The sequence below is a fragment of the Malaclemys terrapin genome, chromosome 5 (genome assembly GCF_027887155.1).
Source record: "Malaclemys terrapin pileata isolate rMalTer1 chromosome 5, rMalTer1.hap1, whole genome shotgun sequence".
Classification (NCBI taxonomy): domain Eukaryota; kingdom Metazoa; phylum Chordata; order Testudines; family Emydidae; genus Malaclemys; species Malaclemys terrapin.
In genome coordinates this window covers 131558414-131578207 of record NC_071509.1, presented here as the reverse complement: position 1 = coordinate 131578207, position 19794 = coordinate 131558414, and the positions used below count along the sequence as shown (strand labels likewise).

Genomic DNA, 19794 nt, shown 5'->3' with positions numbered 1-19794 from the left:
ACTCTTAAAAAATTTTAATTTTACAAATAACTGTAGCCCCTAAATTGGAGGTTAGTGTTCAATAGTCCAGAGGGACAGTAAGTTGCCTGGCTCAATTCAGTGCTTAGTCAGTGCTCATTACCTGTAGTTACTACAAGGAGAGCTAAAAATCACCAAGTTAAAGCCCCATCAGAGTAAAAAAAAAATACTGCAATTGAATGAGATTCAGGCCTAGTGTAACTCTTGTAACTTAAATAATTCAGCCATCTCAGAATTGCTAATAATATTATAATCATTCAGTTGCATTCCCATAAGTAATGTCCTAGACAGGACCCACTCTTCTTGGAATACCCCTGAAAAGCTTATTAGGGGTTATAAAGTGAATCCTTGCATGCTGGAGCAGAATGCTGGGAGTTCAGTTAGCACTGAGCAGATACCCATATAGCACAGATATGTTCAGTACAGCTGTTATTTATGTACCTTGATACCAAGTCTCAAAAGATGAGACTAAAAGAAGCTCTCACAGCTTGGGATACAAAACCCTCTTTTATTAAGAATAACCAAGGTCCTGATCTTCCAAGGCCCAAGCTAGAATTTATTTTAGGTGTCAGAATCATTTTTGATACATAACTTTGGAGGTCAAATGCAGGAAGTTGCATTTGCAGTTGGTTGAGCAAAGAGAACGTTCTCGGACAAGTGAAGAACTTTCAAGCGGATCAAAGGGGAGGAGATGTGCGCAAGTGCTACAGTACACCCTCGCTATAATGAACCCCAATAATATAATAATCCAAACCCTGTTCAGTATAACCAGGGGTTTGTTATAGTGGGGGGGAGAGGGGAGGGAACAGATCCTCCAGGGCCAGGAGAGCACTCTGCCCAGCAATGGCCCAGGGCCAGAGGACCTGTCACCTCCCCACCCCGCAGCCTTGGGACTGGAGGGGATCTCAGCCCCCCACACGGTAGGCGGGGCTAGAGGTGGGATCCAAGGACCACATTTGCTAGAGTCTAAGGTTCGCTATTATGAAAGGTGTTATAGTGAGGGTCTACCGTACGTGTACCCATTAATATTTACTGTGGTGTGAATTCGGAATTGTGGCGTTTCCTGGGTATTTGAAGAGAGAACGTCTATAAAAGCAGCATAACAACAAATAGACTCAGGGCAAGAGGTTGCTAGCTTGATTATTTGAAATATTTTTCATCACCTCAGTCCAGTTTTACTCCTGACCTCTACACACCTGGCTTCACTGCGTTGGCTGCACTCAACTCCCATCCAATACCCAGTTTTGATCACTTTGATCACTAATTCAGAGCAAAAAAAAAAAAAAAAAAACACCCACTCTTTAAAACCTCAGTTTATGCTTCCTGGGCCTCAACAATGTCCCAGATTTAGTAACTGCAGCATCCGAAGTCTCCCCGAAGCGCCCAGAGACACGGCACGCTTCGGATTTCAGAATTACACTGCCGGTCCCGGTTCAAAGAGCCAGCTGCTGGTACATTAGAAAAATCTGATGCAGATGCATTTAAATGCTCCCAAAACCATCTCCTTACACTCTAATACTGGTTTGAGAACTTGCTATGGGCCAGTTCAATGCTCACCATGTTTTAACATTGCTAACAACTGCTCTGGTCAATAGGCCAAGCAAGGGATGAAATTATTTTGTGTCTCCGCAAAAAGTGGTTGAAGAAGCCTATTTTTGCCCCCCAATGATCCTTGTTATATACAGTTCTTGGACAGTCTATCGCAAGGCTAGGAATAGGGTTGCCAACTTTCTAATCATACAAAACCTAACACCCTTGCCCCACCCCTTTTCCTGCCCCCCGCTTGCTCCATCCCCCCCTCCATCCATCGCTCACTCTTCCCCATCCTCATTCACTTTCAAGGGGCTGGGGCAGGAGGTTGGGTGGGGGCAGGGAGGGGTGAGCTCCAGCTGTGGGTGGGGCTGGGGATGTTGGGTTCAGGAGGAGGCTCCATCTGGGGTTGAGGATGAGGAGTTTGGGGTGAAGCAGGGAACGCAGGGCTGGGCCAGGAGGTTGGGGTGCGCGGGGCAGGGGGGTGTTCTGGCAGCTCTTACCACGGCTTTGAGGAAGTGGCCGCCAGGTCCCTGTGGCCTCTAGGCACATGGGCAGCCAGGTGGCTCTGCCCGGTGAGCACTGCCTTTGAGCCTGCAGGAACCACCCCCTGCAGCTCCCATTGGTCACAGTTACCAGCCAATGGGAGCTGCAGAGCAAGTACTCGGGTCAAGGGCAGCGTGCGGCGCTTCCCTGGCTGCCCCAGCACGTAGGGGCCGCAGGGACCTGGCGGCCACTTCCGGGAGCCGTGCAGAGATAGGGCTGGCAGGGAACCTGCCTTAGCCCTGGGCCCCTGCTGCACTACCGACCGGACTTTTAACAGCCCAGTCGGTGGTGCTGTCCAGAGCCGCCAAAGTCCCTCTTCGACCAGGCATTCCGGTCAAAAACCAGACGCCTGGCAACCCTAGCTAGGAACACAGTGAAGGGAGGTAACACGCTGCTTGACATTGCTCACCAGAAGAGCAAGGAACACCGCAAAAAGAATTCCAAAGACCACAAAACCATTTCAGGTCTTTTTGGTGCGATCACAGGACCAGAGTTTTGGTATGATAGCCTCATTACTGGTACACTGGACTAGCTCCTGAGCGTACTCCAGTGGATCCAAAAATTCAAGTAGTAACCACAGGTCACTGCTAAGGTTTCAGACCTTTTCATTTTGCTGCCAATTTACAATGTGTCCTTTAACTACTGCTGAACTGCAAAGAAGTTCGCCTGGAAGCACAACAGCTTCAACATCGACACCAACTGAGTTAATTACAATTAGTATCAACCCAATGAACAAAAACTGCTAATGATCCAAACCTTCAGCTGTTACCTTTCAACAGCCATGACTTCTGCTGTTACTGAACGGCTCTGATGAATTCACATGGTCCCATATGAACCCTGGCTACACTAGGATGCTCATATACACAGTCCTATCTAGCAGTTCCAGCAAAGCAGCAGAACACTGCATAAAGCATACAGCATTTAAAGGAAAACTATTCCTTTTCATTTTACTGTGACTTGATAAAGCAAACTGAAGAACCCATCCTCCAAAGTTATATCTACCTGAAGGCTTCTTTGAAATTACATGACAGCTGTGAGCAAGTATCCTTCAAGATACTTTGGTGATCCCTCATGAAAAACCTACCTGAGACTCCTTTTCCTTTGGCTCTGAAAGAGGGTCCTTACAATTAAATACTGTCTTTTACCCACTATGCCAAATCAAATTCACCCCAACAGCTCTTCATCAGGTGTACACTGCCTACCTCTTTATAATCACAATTAAAATAAAAGAGCAGCCTAAAAGATGTGCAATATTTGTGGAGTTAAGAGAAATCTCCTGGCCTATTTTCACACTGAAGGAAGAAGGCACATTCTGTTCCACGTAAGGAATTATAAGTTTAAACACAAGACATGAAAATGGATAAATGGTTAATTTTTCTCATTAGATCTTCTAAAAGGGAAATGTGGTATAGTCAGTGGAAGGAATAATCGGCTTTAGAAAGCAGAGAGGTGATGCACACAACAAAATGCAAATACTGAACTAATGATAAGGAAAAGAGTAATACAGGGAGAAAAGAAAGACCAATAAGCAAGAATTTAAAGAGTAAAGGTGAAGAGTCTTTAAATAGGCTCTACAGGAGACTGAAAAGTAGAAATGAGGAAGATAAGGGGACAAGTAGAGTGGCTCATTAAAAATCACAGGTAAAAGACAATTAAGGTAACCAAATAAGAGGGACTAACACGAACATGGTCAGAGACCTTTAAGATTGGAAGGTGGAGAGAGAGCTTAGCAGAGCGACAATAAAGGAAAATGAAAAGCTAATATTCAAAAGGTTGTGGGGGGGGGGGGGGGGGAAGAGAGAGAGGAAAAAGCCCTGGAAAATATTTACTCTGAATTCCTCTCTCTAGTGGAATACCCAAGTCTAATACTTCATGCAGCTTCCCACAGAGCACAAAGAGATGAAATTTCAAGACCAGTTATTGTCACTGTACAGAAAAATTTCAACCTAGCAAGCCTGAGATGCTAAATAGAAGCAATTATGATCAGCTAATACTGCCAACTAAATTAGTTGCAGATATCATGATTAAACATTCCAATCTGATTTATCTGTATGCATTGTTCACAAAATGGTCTAAAATCAATTTGCATGGACTATTAGACATGCAGTTCTGAATTAATTCCAGAGTACAACACAGAGAAAAAAAAAAAAAAAATCAGAAAAATCAAAATGGTCCATCTATTCTAGCAAATACCCCGAGAGAATAACTGGCTACAAAAAAAAAAAAAAAAAAGAATTTAAAATTAATGTAATTATTAGCTACTCAGGACAAAGACCAAGACTGAAGTTTTCAAACTTGTATCTGAAATTGGGCTCCTAGATTCATGTTTAGGCACCAAAACAAAAGTAGCTTTAATGAGGCCTTAAAAGCTTAACTTCAGGCACCCAATTTTGGCCAGCATGAGTTACCTGTTTGCAAAGCACAAGGTACACTTTTGGCTCTGGAGAAAGTATAAATTCGAACAAATCCGGTACTCTAGATCTTCTGTTTTTAGAGAAGATTTAAATAAAGGCTGGAATGAATCACTAAGGTCTACCTTTTGGAAGAGCCTCATTGAATTTGAGAGGAGGACAACTTCTGAACCATCCTCTGAACAGGGATGTTATTCTCTATGACACTCCCAGAAAGGTTCCCAAGCAGTGCTCCCTCTCGGAGTAAAGGAAAAATGCCTCACCTTGCCGTCTCCTTCCACTCCATCTCTTGTCCATCAACAGCCAGAAGCTCGTCCAGTTCGGTGAAGAGCTGAGGGGGTGCAGGGCTGTCATCTTCTTCACCCAAAATGAAGCGGATTCGCTCGGCAGCGGGGGAGACTGCAGAGGTGAAAATACTGCGGTTAACAGCCTGAATGATGATCTGGGATGTTCGGCTTCTCTCCTTCCCCTTCTCCCCAAAGCTATTTAGCTTTTTCTCCGTGTTGCCTTTTTCACTTGACATTTTAATTCTCTCTCTTTGTCTATAGTTCCCTCTCTTCCCTCTCCTCCCACTTACTTCTTAAAACTTCAAGCTGGGAGTAAAGTTCAGGAAGACTTGCCTCTTCCTACAGTCCCTAACTGTGTTACAACAATCCACAGCCCCTTGTAAAAAGAGAACTATCAAGCTCAAAACCAATACGTTCTATGGTGCATGCCCAGGACCTTTACTACTCTGATCAGCTGAGGTCCTCCAGCCCTTTTTTTTTATATGACATAAAACCAGTTTAAGCCAAACTGTTTTGGGGGTATACAGCAGAGGAAAAGCAGCAGCATCCCACTGCCAGCTTTCCCCTCCCTTTGGATGAAGCTGGCTTTTTAATTGGTTTGCAAGCCAATCTGTAACCCTCCAAGACTCATTACTCGTGAAAGGAATATTTAACAAAAAAGTTTGCCTCGTCTTTACATGAAGACTGTGCCCGAACGTATTTAGTCAGGCATCAACGCACTGGAAAAAAACAACCCCCAGGTAAAATATTGTCCATTCAAGGAAAAGAAAACTCATTTTGCCATATGGCCCCGTGCTAAAGCAGATAATTGAAAGTTCTGTGGGGCTCCTTTTGACCTGTTAGCTAAGGAAAAATTAACTGAAATTCTCGCCAGTTCAAGGGGGAAAAGAGAGTAGTTATCTTATCCTCATAATAAAGGACTTACAGCTTCACTCTAGGTATTTTACAGGTCTAACTATACCCTCAACAACAAAACCTCATGCTTCAACTGACTTTAAATGTAATCTGCAATAGACTTTTAAAATAGTGGTTTGTGCTCGTTTGCTTCTTTCTCATGTATAAAGAAGAGATAAAGGACGGTTGTTGGGTTTGGTTCTGATTTTTAAGAGGGAGAAAGCGCATTTTCCCTTTTTTTTTTTTTTAACCTCAATTATCAGAAATGTCAAGCCTGGTCCTTCCCTACGGTTTTACTAGGGGATTGCTTGAGATCGAAGAAGTTTTTGTAAGTTCTCACACTTTAAAATGACGAAGTGGAGCGTTGAAACCTAAAGAAAGATATCCTTTCAACTGAGTGTTTATTGGGCCTTAGAGTTAAATAGAAGTTTACAAAGTAGGCGTTCTAATCAGTCTAACTAAAAATTCCTCCCCTCTCCCATACAAGAATGATTCAAAAAAATATGGGAGGCCATGGTTATGAAAAAATTAACATACCAGTTACATACAAAATAGACTGAGGACAGATAGATACTTAGATATTTGGTTATCTTTTATTCTACACTCAAAGTACGTTCACCTTGAAAAACACCAACACGTGTCCAATTAACATTTGATAGGCACTCCTGGTCTGTTAAATATATGTCTATTTGGATTTCACTCAACTTAACATCACTAGAAACAACATATTATAGGTTTTCTAATGATGCTCCCTCTGTAATATGGTAACATCCTGTTAAAAAGAAAGACCTGATGCCTATTTTCCTGTATAAAGTCTCTTTAAATAAAAGCTCCTGTTGTAATGGCAGCTTTATTTCTGATATTTACATGGCAAGGATTTGTAAACTTGTTAAAACGTCCTAAATAAACAAACAGAAAAACAAACAAAATCCTTCCCTGTCGATAGCTCAACTTTCCTTCTCTTGCAATAGAAAGATTTAACCAGTTCTCCAGTCACCATAAGAATTTCCCAGGATAGACGAGATCTGAACTTCTAATGTAAAGAAACAAGCAAGAACAATTTCCCCTGCCCTAAAAAGAGACCTTTCATGGTTTCTATACATTATGAAGCAAAAGTGGGCCTAAATGCACTTATTTTTCATTTGCAGCTACACCTTTAATTAAGGTGGCCATGTTTTTATAATAAAAAACCCCCGATATTTCTCTTGTGCCATTATTTACACTATACAAAAAATAAAAGTCCACTTTTGTTTTTAAATGAGCACTGTCAATGCTACTGCCAACTCCCAGTACTACTGCAACCTAGGAATATTTCTCAGAATGGAGAATTTTTTCCAATAACTTAGTACCTGATTCTCATTCACAGTAAGGCCACTTTACAGCCCTTTGGTAACGTAAAGGGGCCTTATCATACATAGAAATCACATCCTTGGTCTCGGATTGATTTTTTTTGCATGAAACACTGAACAAGTGTTGCTAACAGTTACTTTGAGTAAAATTTTTAAAAAGTGCCTAAGGGCTTGTCTACACTTCACTGAAGCTGCGGCACTGTAGCGTTTGAAGATGCTACCTACACCGATGGGAGGGGTTCTCCCATCAACAGAGGTACTTAACCTCCCTGAGAGGTGGTAGCTAGGTTGACATGAGAATTCTCCTACCAACCTAGCGCTGTCTGCACTGGGGGTTAGATTGGTTTAACTGCATTTCTCAGGAGTGTTGATTTTTCACACCTCAGAACAGCATAGTTATACCATCCCAGTGTGGACCAGGCCTATATGACTTAGAAGCTTAAGTCCCATTTTCAAAAGTTAGTCAGCACTTAGGAGCCAAGTCAATGGGACTTAGGCCTTTCAATCGCTTTTGAAAGTGCGGCTTGGCCACTTTTGAAAAACGGTACGTACTGAGCAAAACACCACCAATCATGGGATCTACACTCATTTGACTTCTCTTTTCATACCAAATACTGGTCATCACAATGAGCACTTGTTCCACTCTAGTTTTCCTGGTAAACACAGTGCAAATTCTATTTGCTATAGCAACGTTGAGGAGTTATTTTAAAAAAATGTTTTGAATGATTAAATGATACCCCAGAAGAAGTTTGTGAAAAAAACAGAAATGCCCCAGTAAAACTGGCACATATGGTCTCTTTACCTTTACCATCATCTAACCCCTTCCCTGTTATTCAGGGCTTGACAGCACATCCGTCCCGATCTTGAGAAACAGTTTCTAATAGCTTTGCTCATATTTAACTGCATTTATCTTTCATAGCAACTGGACATCTAACTGTACAGTTACTCACTGTGCCTGCAGCTCAAGCAGTTGGAAGTCTAAGAGCTACAAAATGTGGCTGCAATCATTTGCTGACTATCAGGACCCAGACTACAGTTCTAAAAAAATCAAAATCAGACCGTGGTATACAAACCACCATATTTCAAAATCCGTATAACACTAAGGCAAAACAGAGTGAGGCAGAGATGGTGTTTTTAACTTTGACTGAAATTTCATTGTAGTTGTTGAATCTTTGCTTAATTTCCTCTGGCTTTTTGGGGAAAGCAGGGGGGAGGGTGGAAGCAGAGGTGTGGGGATGAACATATATTGTTTATGGGGAAGATTTTCAAAGACAGGTGCATTTCCCCTGACTTTCAATAGGAATGTCTTTGTGCCTTTGAACAACTTCTGTTTTAAAAAAAACACTAAAATCAAGTTTGATATAAGTTATGAAAAGGGGGATTCAAAGAAAAATCCCAGAGATCTGCTATGGGATACATCATAATTCTGGATCCAATATCAAGCCAATGGCCTTAGCATTCATCTGACGTTTGTACATTCTTCTCTTCATAGAATATCAGGGTTGGAGGGGACCTCAGGAGGTCATCTAGTCCAACCCCCTGCTCAAAGCAGAACCAATCCCCAGACAGATTTTTGCCCCAGATCCCTAAATGGCCCCCTCAAGGACTGAACTCACAACCCTGGGTTTAGCAGGCCAATGCTCAAACCACTGAGCTCTCTCCCCCACCCCTCTCATTTCATACCCTATAACAACTCTGGAAAAGCCATTCTCTGAATATGTCTTAACAGTACATAGTGCATAAGGTGGACTGCAGTTTGGTTTAAAGCTTGTTTGTTTTTTAGGACTCCCCTGTTTTTCCTGATGAGCATGAAGGCAACAAGCTCTAGAGCAAATAGGCAACAGGCTCTAGAGCAAATCAAGAGCAACCCTGGATAACACTAGAGACCAATACAAGGCACTGCCGGAAATTCCTCCCTCTCTGGCTGAATGTGACAGCTATAAATGCTTATTGACAACACCACATTTTTACGTTATGGACCAAATTTTGGACCACTGTCAATGGGTGTGGCTCCAAATTTGGCCCTGTAAATACATAATTTATCTTCTCTCTGTTTATTCTCCTCGGTTTTGAGATGTTGCTTCTCTTTCAGTTGAACTCTGCAGGAACATGAGGTGCAGTCCCCCCAGTACGGAGCACTGGACTTCTAAGCACACACCTCATGAAGGCCAAACCCTCTAACCATAGTCCTGCTGCTCAGCAACAGTTCCAGTGATTCTATTTTCTGACCCATTTCCACTGTAACCATTCTCCAGGTATATCACCTAGGAGCCTATTCTATAACCGATCTGTGTAACTGTTCACTACAATGTTACTATACTTGAATGAGTTCTCACCTTCCCTCAAATAGAATGTGAGCCAGATCAGTTTGTTCATCACCTGTATGCATATATATATGGAAACATACTGATGTACCCTTTCATTTTTGAACTGCAAGTCATTTCATTGTGTTTACCCCTAAAGGTTATGTAGTGGGGCAGTTGCCCCACTCCTGGAGAACAGGGGTAAAAGCAGCCAAGCTAGGCTGATTGGAGAAGCAGCCACAGCTGTGGCCAGCTCAATTAGGGCCCAGCTGGTGCTGATAAGAGGGCTGTGGGCCAGGAGCTAGAAGAGTCTCACTCTAGCCCTGAAGTGGGAAGGGCCTAGGTGCCTGGGAGCAAGGTACCTGAAGCCGAGCAGGGCTGGGGAAAAGGGCAAGGGAGCTCGGGAGCTCCAGCCTGGAAAAACCCCAGGCTGCAGGCCTTGGTGAAGGCCTACAGAGGTACTGGGGCTGCAGAGATACAGCCTGGGAATAGGCAAAGGCAGCAAGTCCTACCCCAGATGATGACTGGCAGTAACCACTGAGGCATGGTGGGCTTAAAAGGGTGGAGGTTCCCCTGGGAGGGGAAACCCAGAGTAAGGGGGTACTGCTGGGGGCAGAACTGCTTAAGTTCCACTGAAATCAAATGGGACTTAATCACACACACAAGTGTTTTGCTGAATCAGGACCCTAAGGAGGAGGAAAAGTGCTGACCTTGAAAAAACATGAAAATTTTTTTAAAGAGCCACAGCCCCCCTCCTCAGGTACTGGCAAACTATAAAAGCCAAAATACCATTACCATCGCTGCTTTTAAATAGTGCTAGAATAGAACTCTTCCTAAATATTTAGCTTTCCACTGCACTGTAGATGAAAAATGACCTTATAGCCAAAATGTTGTTAATTGCAAAATGGAAGTGACTATTTATGAGCGGAGGGGGAGAGGGATGATTTTGTGGCTATGGCAGTGGACTGGGTCTTTGAGGGTCTGCGTTCAATTTCTAGTTCTGCCACACAATTCCAGTCACCTTGGGCAAGTTACTTTGTCTGTCTGTCAGTTCCCCCACCTGTCAAACAGAGATAATAATAGGTCTGTCTATATAGACTGTAAGCTATTCAGGGCAGGGATGCTACTGTTTGTACGCACAATGCCTGGCACAATGACCTATTATTGTATTATTTATTTTGTGTTGTTGTAGTACCTAGGAGCCCTAAATCATGGACTGTGTTAGACACTGCACAATCAAAAAATGATGGTCCCTTTCTCTCCCTCTCACACCCACACCCAAAATCCAGCTGCAATGGGTTGGGATGTAGGTTTCAGTGATCTAGCTTTTCTCCTTTAGGTAACTTGTTCCAATTCAGCTCCGGAAGCTGCAACTAAAAATAGTTGCCATTTCATAGCCTCTCAGAGGCTTCATGGCTCTGTCGTGGTCTAGGTGAAGTAAACTGGACAGTCACCACCATTGATGCCAGTCTCTGGAATGAGTAGAGAGACTGAGCTACCCATTCCCACTCCAGATCAAGACTGAGGTGCATTGGCAAGGTAGTGTGGGGAAGTTTGTGCTTCTAAATGTACCTGTAATGTAGCTGTTCTGGGGACTTCAATCATTGGTACTGCCAATCTGCACTGATTTCACTTCTTACATTTTTTTAAAGGTCTTTAAAAAATTAAAATGTCAAAAGCTTTAAAACTGACAAAGTTAATGATTTGCCAGTTCTTCAAAAATCAGTATTGTAACAAAGCTATTTAGTATAGCTTAGGCATGCTAAATGTTTTAAAAAGTGACCCAGCAGTTCCCTTAAAGTTCTGAACTATCTTCTGTACGTACAGCTGATGGAGATTGTTCTCTTAAATCATTTAGAGGAGAGGAAACGTTATTGCCTTTATGTCTTATTCAACTGCTTAAGAACTCCACATTCAGATGTGAAATTTTCACTACGGAGCATTCACCAGGACTGTTTTATAGCCGGGATGACAAGGTACTCAATGCTAAATGCAGCCTCAAAATACTGTAGCTAAACATTAGACGAGACCCTTTAAGTCTCTTGCTCTTTTTTCTTTTGTCTTTGCTCATTTCAAATTAGCTGCATTTAGCACGGATGATAAGGTCCACAATCCAATTAAGGAATTTGCTGGGTCACAGGTCTCCTATGGCTTGCTTTACCACATGCTCTTTAGTGCAGTTTTGTAGGTTAATGGGCCATTTATGGGTTGTTTATGTGCTCTCTTAAGCAAGGAGAACATATTTTCATCTTAATCCCCTGAGCAAACAGCATGTACTAAGTATACAGCCTAATATCAGGCAGAGGACCAGAGTGCAATTAACCTCCATGCTGAACTCTGAAGGCCTCCTACTGTCTGACCTTTGAATGTCACCCTCATCCATGCTTTTCAATCCTTTCCCTTTGTCCACCCAATTTAGAAGCTGCTGAAACCAGCACCATTAACCAGAGGAACAGCCGCTGGCTTTCAGAAGTCCTGGGCACAGGGCAGGGAGAGAGGCAGAAGGTGGGCAGTGTTATTGCAGTCTCATCCCTGAAACAACCCGACAACAGACAGACGTAAGCATTTGAGAAAGCATTAAGCCATAATTTGATGGATAATTTTTCCCCTCAACATGCAAGGAATTAAAGTATTAATTGCAGATGGTAAAAATGTTGCAATGCAACATTTTTAAATGTATGTCACTCATGTCGCAGGTTTTTTTTAAATCTCCCTTCCCCCCTACCCCCATCAGCCAGAGGTGGCCCATGTTATGGCTTATAAAATAAATCACTTGCTAAGGAGAGCGAACACATCAGCAGTTTCTCCTAGTTCAGCTCAGGCCAATTAGGAGTACAATTTATACCCTCAGGTTCCCAAAGGCAAAATCAATTTCCATCAACACACAGAAATCTCAGGGAGCTCAGATATACAGAGAGACATTCTAGCACCACTACTTCATATTAACGGTAGCTAAATTTACAACTTCAACATCAAGGTAACCGCTGCTGCAATTGTCTACAGTCATTAGGAGCCTCCATCACTATTCTTGCCTGGTAAAGAAGAAAGCCCATTTGTCTGTAGCTCTCCTCACTACTCGCACAAATACACAGAGGCACCAAGAGAGCTCCAATTATCCTGAAATTACCTGCTACTTTAGGGCCAGATTATGGATGACTTCCTCAAACTGAGAAGCTGTAATTAAGGCATTCACAAACTGGCACTTGGGGTTTTAAAGCCTCTTCTCTGTATAGCTGGGGAGATCATTTGTATTAAAGTGCAACTCTGGTCTGACAAGTGAGTATGTAGGTAAAAGGAGCCACCTCAGGTTTTTCTCCCAGATGGTGGGAGAACCTGACCACACCCACTGGGTGGCTCCAGCATAGGCCCTAGTTCCTTACTTCTTATCAGGGGCTCCACCCCTGGCAGGCCTTATTAAGTCTCACCCTGGGAGTTCGCTGTACTCCCAGTAGGGTTGGGGGTGATGATCTACTGGATGGGAGTTCCCCCTATGGCTCCAGGAGGTGCTTCAAGAGTCTCCTGCTTAGGGCAATTGCATCACTTTGCTTTGCTCCCCTCCCCAGATGACCACAATTTCCTCCCTTTTTAAGGCCTGCTCCTATCATATATGACTGACAAGGCCAGAAGGGCAAGGCTAGCCCTGTCCCATGGGCCTCTCTGGCACCTGCCTTGTCAGGGTGGGGCTTACACTCTCCTACCACAAAGCAAAAATGGCAACTTCTTAAATCAACCAATCTGATTTTCCCTATGTGTATTCAGTTTCATATCTGCTGACTTCAGTGATAAAAGTACCTCACTACTTTGTACACCCACGAACCCTAGAGAGTCCACACTGCTGGGGCTCACACAGTATCAACAGACATGTTAACTACATTCTAATTGCAGAGTCAAGTTCTGTCCTCATTTTCACCACTGCAACCCCACTCTATAGAAAGGGTGACGTCATTTCACCTGCAGAATCTGTATTACCGACAAGGATGTACAAGACAGAAAGAATCCGGCGGGGCTCTGAGAGTTCAGGGTGATGTTTGCAGAATGGAGCAGGTCACAGTTCAAGTTTTTCTGGTTTGTACTATAACAGTATATCACTGGACAATGGGGGAGGGGCGGTGCGGGGAAGAAATCACTGACATGTTTTTAAAAGGGTTTTGTTCCAGGAGCAGTGAATTTAATAAATCACTAATAACTTTTGCTTAGAAACTAGCATAGCATTATGTTCGTGATCTTTTCTGACATGTTCTGTTCAGCTCCTTGCCAAAGGAAAAGAAAGAACAAAAGACATTGACTCAATTACTGACCTCACTCCTAAGTCACAATAGTTTTATCCGCTACTAGAAACAATTTAACAACTTCCCCCACAAAAGATTTTTGCTCTATGGTTATTTAGGCTTATATTTTCTCTCTCTATCTCTCATTAGAGCCTGCAGTATGATACTTCCGCTACACCCAACCACTGAGGGCCTAGGGGAATTGCATTCCACCTGATATAAAGTACTAATCAGCAGTTCCAAAAATGACAAAGTTCCCCAGTGAACTCCTCCCTACCACAATACTATACATGCACCACACATGGCTGTACTTGTAAAATGTGGGTTTCCAAGGCATTCGTGTTAAAATAGCACAGATCTGTACTCTGGTTATTCCAAGTAGAATCTGGTCACGATTCAAGCAATTATTTGGTTCTGAGTTCCCACGGAGGATAACTGTTAAGGTGATAGACGGGGAGCTGATGCTACAGCTACGGATACACCTCTACCTCGATATAACACTGTCCTCGGGAGCCAAAAAAAAAAAATCTTACCACGTTATAGGTGAAACCGCATTATATTGAACTTGCTTTGATCCACTGGAGTGCGCAGCCCCACTCCCCCGGAGCACTGCTTTACCGCGTTATATCAGGTCGCGTTGTATCGAGGTAGCGGTGTACCATTAATGAGCATAGTAAACAGGGCAGTTTTCATGGAAGTTACAGACTTTTTTCACTCTAACATTAACTTTTTTTTCACACTGCCAACACATACAATTAGCGCACATGCTTCCTGAATAGGCATCTCATCCGTTTCCTCCAGTGACTCCTCATTTCCAGCTAGCTGGTGTGGTCTATCCAGTGCCTTTACAATGTGCAATCTTGTACTTTCCCGTTCTAATCACGGAGGAATACCATTGCTTCTCACATAGCCTGAGTTTATGGCTAGAAAGGATGGGGGAAGGAGGAGGATACTGGAGTTAGGACTCTGGACTTCTACAGAGCCCTTTCAGTCTCTCCTTAGCCGGCTAACGGTACTAGATCAGTACAGCCTAGGCCACCTCCTCACCTGTACTCCCACCACAGAAATAGTTCTACTCTACAACAGCATCCAGCTGTGAAAACTACGCCCCTTCCTTGATGCTGCTACTAGCGTGACGGCAATGAGGGGTAGACACAATCACCATGCTCTTAGGGATTCAGAGACACAGCAAGACAACTTCTCCTGGAGACCAGTTCTTCACCCACTCCATGGCCACCTCCGGTTTGGTCAGGACTGGGATAGGAAGATGCAGTAAGAGGAGAAGGGCTCCTTGGTAGAATGCAGACCACAAACATCTATTCCTTCTCTCATTGATCTAAGCAGATTCCTTTCACAATTGGATACGACTCTGGGAAATAGTAACCCTAAACATCTTCACCACAGATCTACTTAATAGAGAGCCTAGTCAATGAAGTCAGAAATTTGTAGATCATGTTCAGGAAGCAGATAATAAAAATACCAACAGAACATGTCATGTGCATAGGCAGCTGCATACAACTTCAAAAGGGATGCATTATTAATAGCCTCCCGCATGCACATGATTATCAAGTTGCACCAGAGTGAATATTTAATGCATTATGGGCTTGATCTTGTGCCCACTGAAGTCAATGGCAGAACTCCTACTGATTTCAATGGTGCAGGATGAGGCGTTTCATCACGTCATGTGGATATGAGTTTGTGTCTGTTGTACTTAGATGCTAAGCTGCAATTATCAGTCTCCAAATTGCTATTAAACTGGGAAATTTCCCTTCCCCCCCTCATTTTTTTTTCCAGACTCATCAAGTTTCAACTTAAGCACTGTGAAAGACAGAGATGCCTTTAATATGCCTGTGACATTTCTGTTTTTGGAGTTCAAGTCCAGCAGCCAACACATACTTTGTTTTATAGACTGTATATATTATTACAAAGTAGAGATTACAAACCCTCGCATGACATAAATCCACTTGACCTACAATGGGCATGTACATTGGACCTCATTGAAGATATTGGACAGTTTTTATGCCAAATTTGCAGGCTGAAAGTGATGTCAAGCTGCAACATTAGCAAATTTTGGAGCCCAATTTAAGGGACTATTAGCCAGCTTCCAATCCACTTTAATAATGAATAAAAAAACCTCAATATTTAAATATTTCCCTTTCTAAAATGAATTTTATTGCTCTTCCCATTATTACACCGGTATTAAATGCTGATTGGAGTCATACTCCTCACAGGTTTAATATTGCCACTGTCTCAACAAAAATAACTTTGTAGAAAGATGGCTGCCTGAACAACAAAGCTCAAAAATACCTCACAAGTAATTCACTCCCCCCGTTAAATAAACAAAAGGCATTTCAGTTTATTTAGAGACAAGTTGGGGGGGGAGGAGGAGTTTAAACCCTTTGGGGCCAGATTCCAATATCGTCACTCACATCAATTAGCACCATGTTCCACAGAGAGTCCCACTGATTTCGGAATCTGGCCTTAGACTGATGGGTAAAGTGGGTACAAGTTTTCCTTTAACATGCTGAAACCCATCTCACTTTTAACACATTTCTAAGAAAGGTATCACTGTGGTACCTATGCCCTGTAGCACATTAGATCTTTCCTCTTACAGGCTACAACTTCAGTTGCTAATTTATTTATTATTTCTTAAGCCTACAAGTCAGGAATTGTTCACCTGCTTCTTGTTTCTCATCCTTTTGAGACAAGAATGAGAGCACAGTGACACACACAAAGATGGGACTGAAATAACTTCAGGCTTTTCCTCTGAATATTAAGTTTTATCCTCTGATAATGTGAAATGGTTCTTTCCCCTCCTCCCACACACACCCCCAACTCCAGCTCCAACCCTCTGGCTGCAATAGGCAATTTTATGGCTATTAAACTCTTCAGAGAATCTCTCTATAAACTCAGTCTCATCAGTGTTTATTTGTCCTGTTCAATCAGTTTCCACATAGGCCCTGACCACTTCAGCACTTCGGAAGTCTTCGTTAGCTACTGTTTAACCAATTGCAGGCACATGGAAAATTTTCCGTTTTGTTTCTACATCTTTAATATATGCTGAGTCTTAGCTCCATGGTGTTTTAAGCAACATCTTCTGAAACGGAGACACACTGCATCACGACATGCATTTCCAGGACTGCTAAATGTCTATCACACCCAATGTGTTAGCTTTGGCTTGCCTCTCCTCCCCGTCATTTTAATTGTTTAAATGTTGCCAAAACCTCATCAGCATCAGGCATGTTGGGGAAGGGGAGTGTTTATTATTTATAATGGTTCCAAGAACCTTACTTGTGTGTGACAGCATCACATTGTGTGATCTGTGAAGATGCCTGCAGGTTTTGAAATTCTGAGCTGATGGAATTTAAAGCACAGCAAAGAGATGCCATCTTCATATAGTATCTCACTAGCTGGAACTCTGAGGAAGCTTAATAATCCAAATTCATTACTGAGGGCATGCACAGTAAGCATCGAAGGCTATCACACAGTGTGAGTGGAGAATTTTGATTTGGTTTCATCTTACACTTACTTTGCACAGATACAAATGATTCACAAGGTGCCCAATGTCAGAGACTCAGGCTAGATTCCAGTAGATGGAAACATGGAAGAACAACAGAAGAGCCACCCAAGAAAAGCTAGACAGAGGTGAATCACATTTCAAGTCTAAGCGTACGGGCAACAAACCATTCTTCAACATACTTATTGTGACGTCCTCTTTGCATTCATTACGGAAATTATCTAAAGCAGTAATAGTCAACACTGGCCATGGCTCTGAATAATTTTGCATGTGGCTCTTTTGCATAGCTGGAATAAAGTACAGCATTGTGACATTTTAGGAGTTACCACGGGAGGAAAAAAAAAACCCAAAGACATACAGAAATGTGTAGCAGTTACATCAACAGCATTTTCCTTTGTAACAATTTGTATGTGCATTTTGTAGTTTAAAATAGATTTAGTCCAGGATTTTCAAAGGAGCCTAAGGGGGTTAGGCACCCAAATCTCACTAGGAATCAGGCACCTAACTTTCTTTAGTGCCCTTAGAAAAATCTTAGCCTCCATTCTTTTGTAGCTCTCTGCAGCCTAAGTCAGTGACAAACTGCCCCTTTGGGTGCTGAAGGTTAAGTACCACTTCTGAAAGAGTCACACAGCCAAATCCTCAAACTCTGACAAGTCTCCCAATCCAAAAATCAAGGAGAATTTTGCTACAGTAAGGGCCGCGAGATCTGTCCCATAATGGTGGCTGCAATCCCCCAGTTAATTTAACATGTTAGCGTATTTGTCCACATAATTTCCTTGCCGTAACTATATGATGAAGATGCTTATTTAGATCTGCACCTGGTAGCATAGCATTGCATTCATTCATTCCTTATTTAAAATCTCTATAGATGCACATGCTGGCTACTTCCAGTACTAAGTCGTTTGCCAGAGACTGTCTGGCCACGGTAACGGAAGTGTCACTTTGTTGCTATTTAGTACGACAACCCTGAAGTTGCTGGTGGCTAAATCTTATTGAGGGAATTTTTCCTTCTCTCTGTCAAAACAATTAAAAAAACCATTCTTGCCTCGGTAGTTCACTAAACATCAGTGCCTACTGAGACATTGACACTATTAAGTGCTTTGCTTCCTGCTTTGGTGGTTTCAAAAATTAATAACCGTAACTTTTGTTTTTAAGCAGCTCAGCACCGCCAGCAGCGCCCCACCTCCAACTGGCTTTAAATAAAGAAACTCAGGATTTAACTTGTTCTCAAAAGCGTGGTGACATTTCTGCATCTTCAGCTCTTCACTGGTTTCCCCATGCAACAGCAAGTGAAGTTCAAGATTCTGCCCCCATGCTTTGTTCTTAGCTCCACAGTCTCTCCCTCTCTCAACTATTATGTCACCCACTAAACCTCCAAAGAACATGATTAAGCTGGAAAAAGCAAGTGTGCTGGTTTGTTGAAGAGTACAGCTCAGCTCAGGGGATTGTGCCTTCAGATGTACAGCTACTCTGAAGCAGAATCTAAACTGCATGAACAGGACATTACGTCTCCTGAGTTACCGTATACCTCTGCCATTGTGAACTTAGCAATCTGCCCAACAGATGCTGGCATACACAGAGCAAGGGCTTAATATATTTTGATTTTGACCCTGTTAAGTAAGTCCCTGATTGATGGCTGATCTTGCAGAACTCATTAGTGAGAGTCAGGGAGATAAACTAGCAGGGTATCACACAGCAGGTATCGATGCAAATGTCAGCACCAAAAAAAGCACCTTTGAAAAAGGAAGAGGAGCTGAGATAATAGGAAGACATCTATGAAATGGAGGAAAAAAACAACCTTGGGCAATGAAATGTGAACATATAATAACTAAACATTCAAGATGTTCACTTTGCCTTGGGTGAATCTGAACACACCAGACTGTTTTTAACCTCTGGTTCTACAGCATGGAGAAGGCTAAGCGGAGAATAAACACACAGGAACTGGTTCAGTAAGTAACTATAGTTGATTTACTGAGGGCTCCTACACACTCGAAAGATTCGCTGATTTAACTATACTCCTATAGCTAAAGCAGCAAAGAATCCTAGTGTGGATACAGTTATATTAGTATATGAAAGTGTTTATATTGGTATAGCGTATTCCAATTGGAGAAACAGAAACAAGCTAGACCAGTGTAAGGCACCTTTATATTTATATAACTGTGTCCACGTGAGGACTTTTGCTGGTGTAACTATGTCAGTTAAAACAAACAAAATCAAACCAATATAATACCTCTATCCAACGTAGTTATACCAGTAAAAGTAAGTGTAGACCAAGCCAGCCCTTAGTAAGTGGCTACATTATAATTAAGTTCACTACCCTCAGGGGAAGGATATTACCAAAAATTAGCAATTTATATTTCTCAACTTCAGAAAGGGGGATTTCAAGAAAGTGAGAAAGCTTAGTCAGAAGGCCCTAAAATCAAAAATAAGAACATTTCAATCCATAGTGTCAGCACAAAGGTCTAATTCAGCAACCATAAATGCGTCAGAGAAAGTATGCATTCCACTAAACAGTTCAGAAAGCATGAAAGGTATAGTTAAATGACAAAATTCAAGGGGTCATTTGAGCCACACAGATATCCTTCGGCAAATGGAAACCCAGCCAAAGTTTAAGTCAATAGAAAGAAGCATAAGCTTTAGTAAGTGAAAGGTAAGATGGAAATTAAGACAG

General features: G+C 42.4%; 1 protein-coding gene across 6 annotated transcripts in view; it reads right to left on the bottom strand.

Annotated features, from left to right (window-relative positions):
- The window catches only part of SLC4A4 (solute carrier family 4 member 4), a 251234-nt gene that overhangs the window by 141403 nt on the left and 90037 nt on the right, over window positions 1-19794 (bottom strand). For all 6 annotated transcript variants that reach the window (XM_054029025.1, XM_054029029.1, XM_054029024.1 and 3 more), the window contains exon 4: window positions 4769-4904. In XM_054029025.1, coding sequence (XP_053885000.1) covers window positions 4769-4904 — 136 coding nt within the window. The remainder of the gene's footprint in view (window positions 1-4768; window positions 4905-19794) is intronic.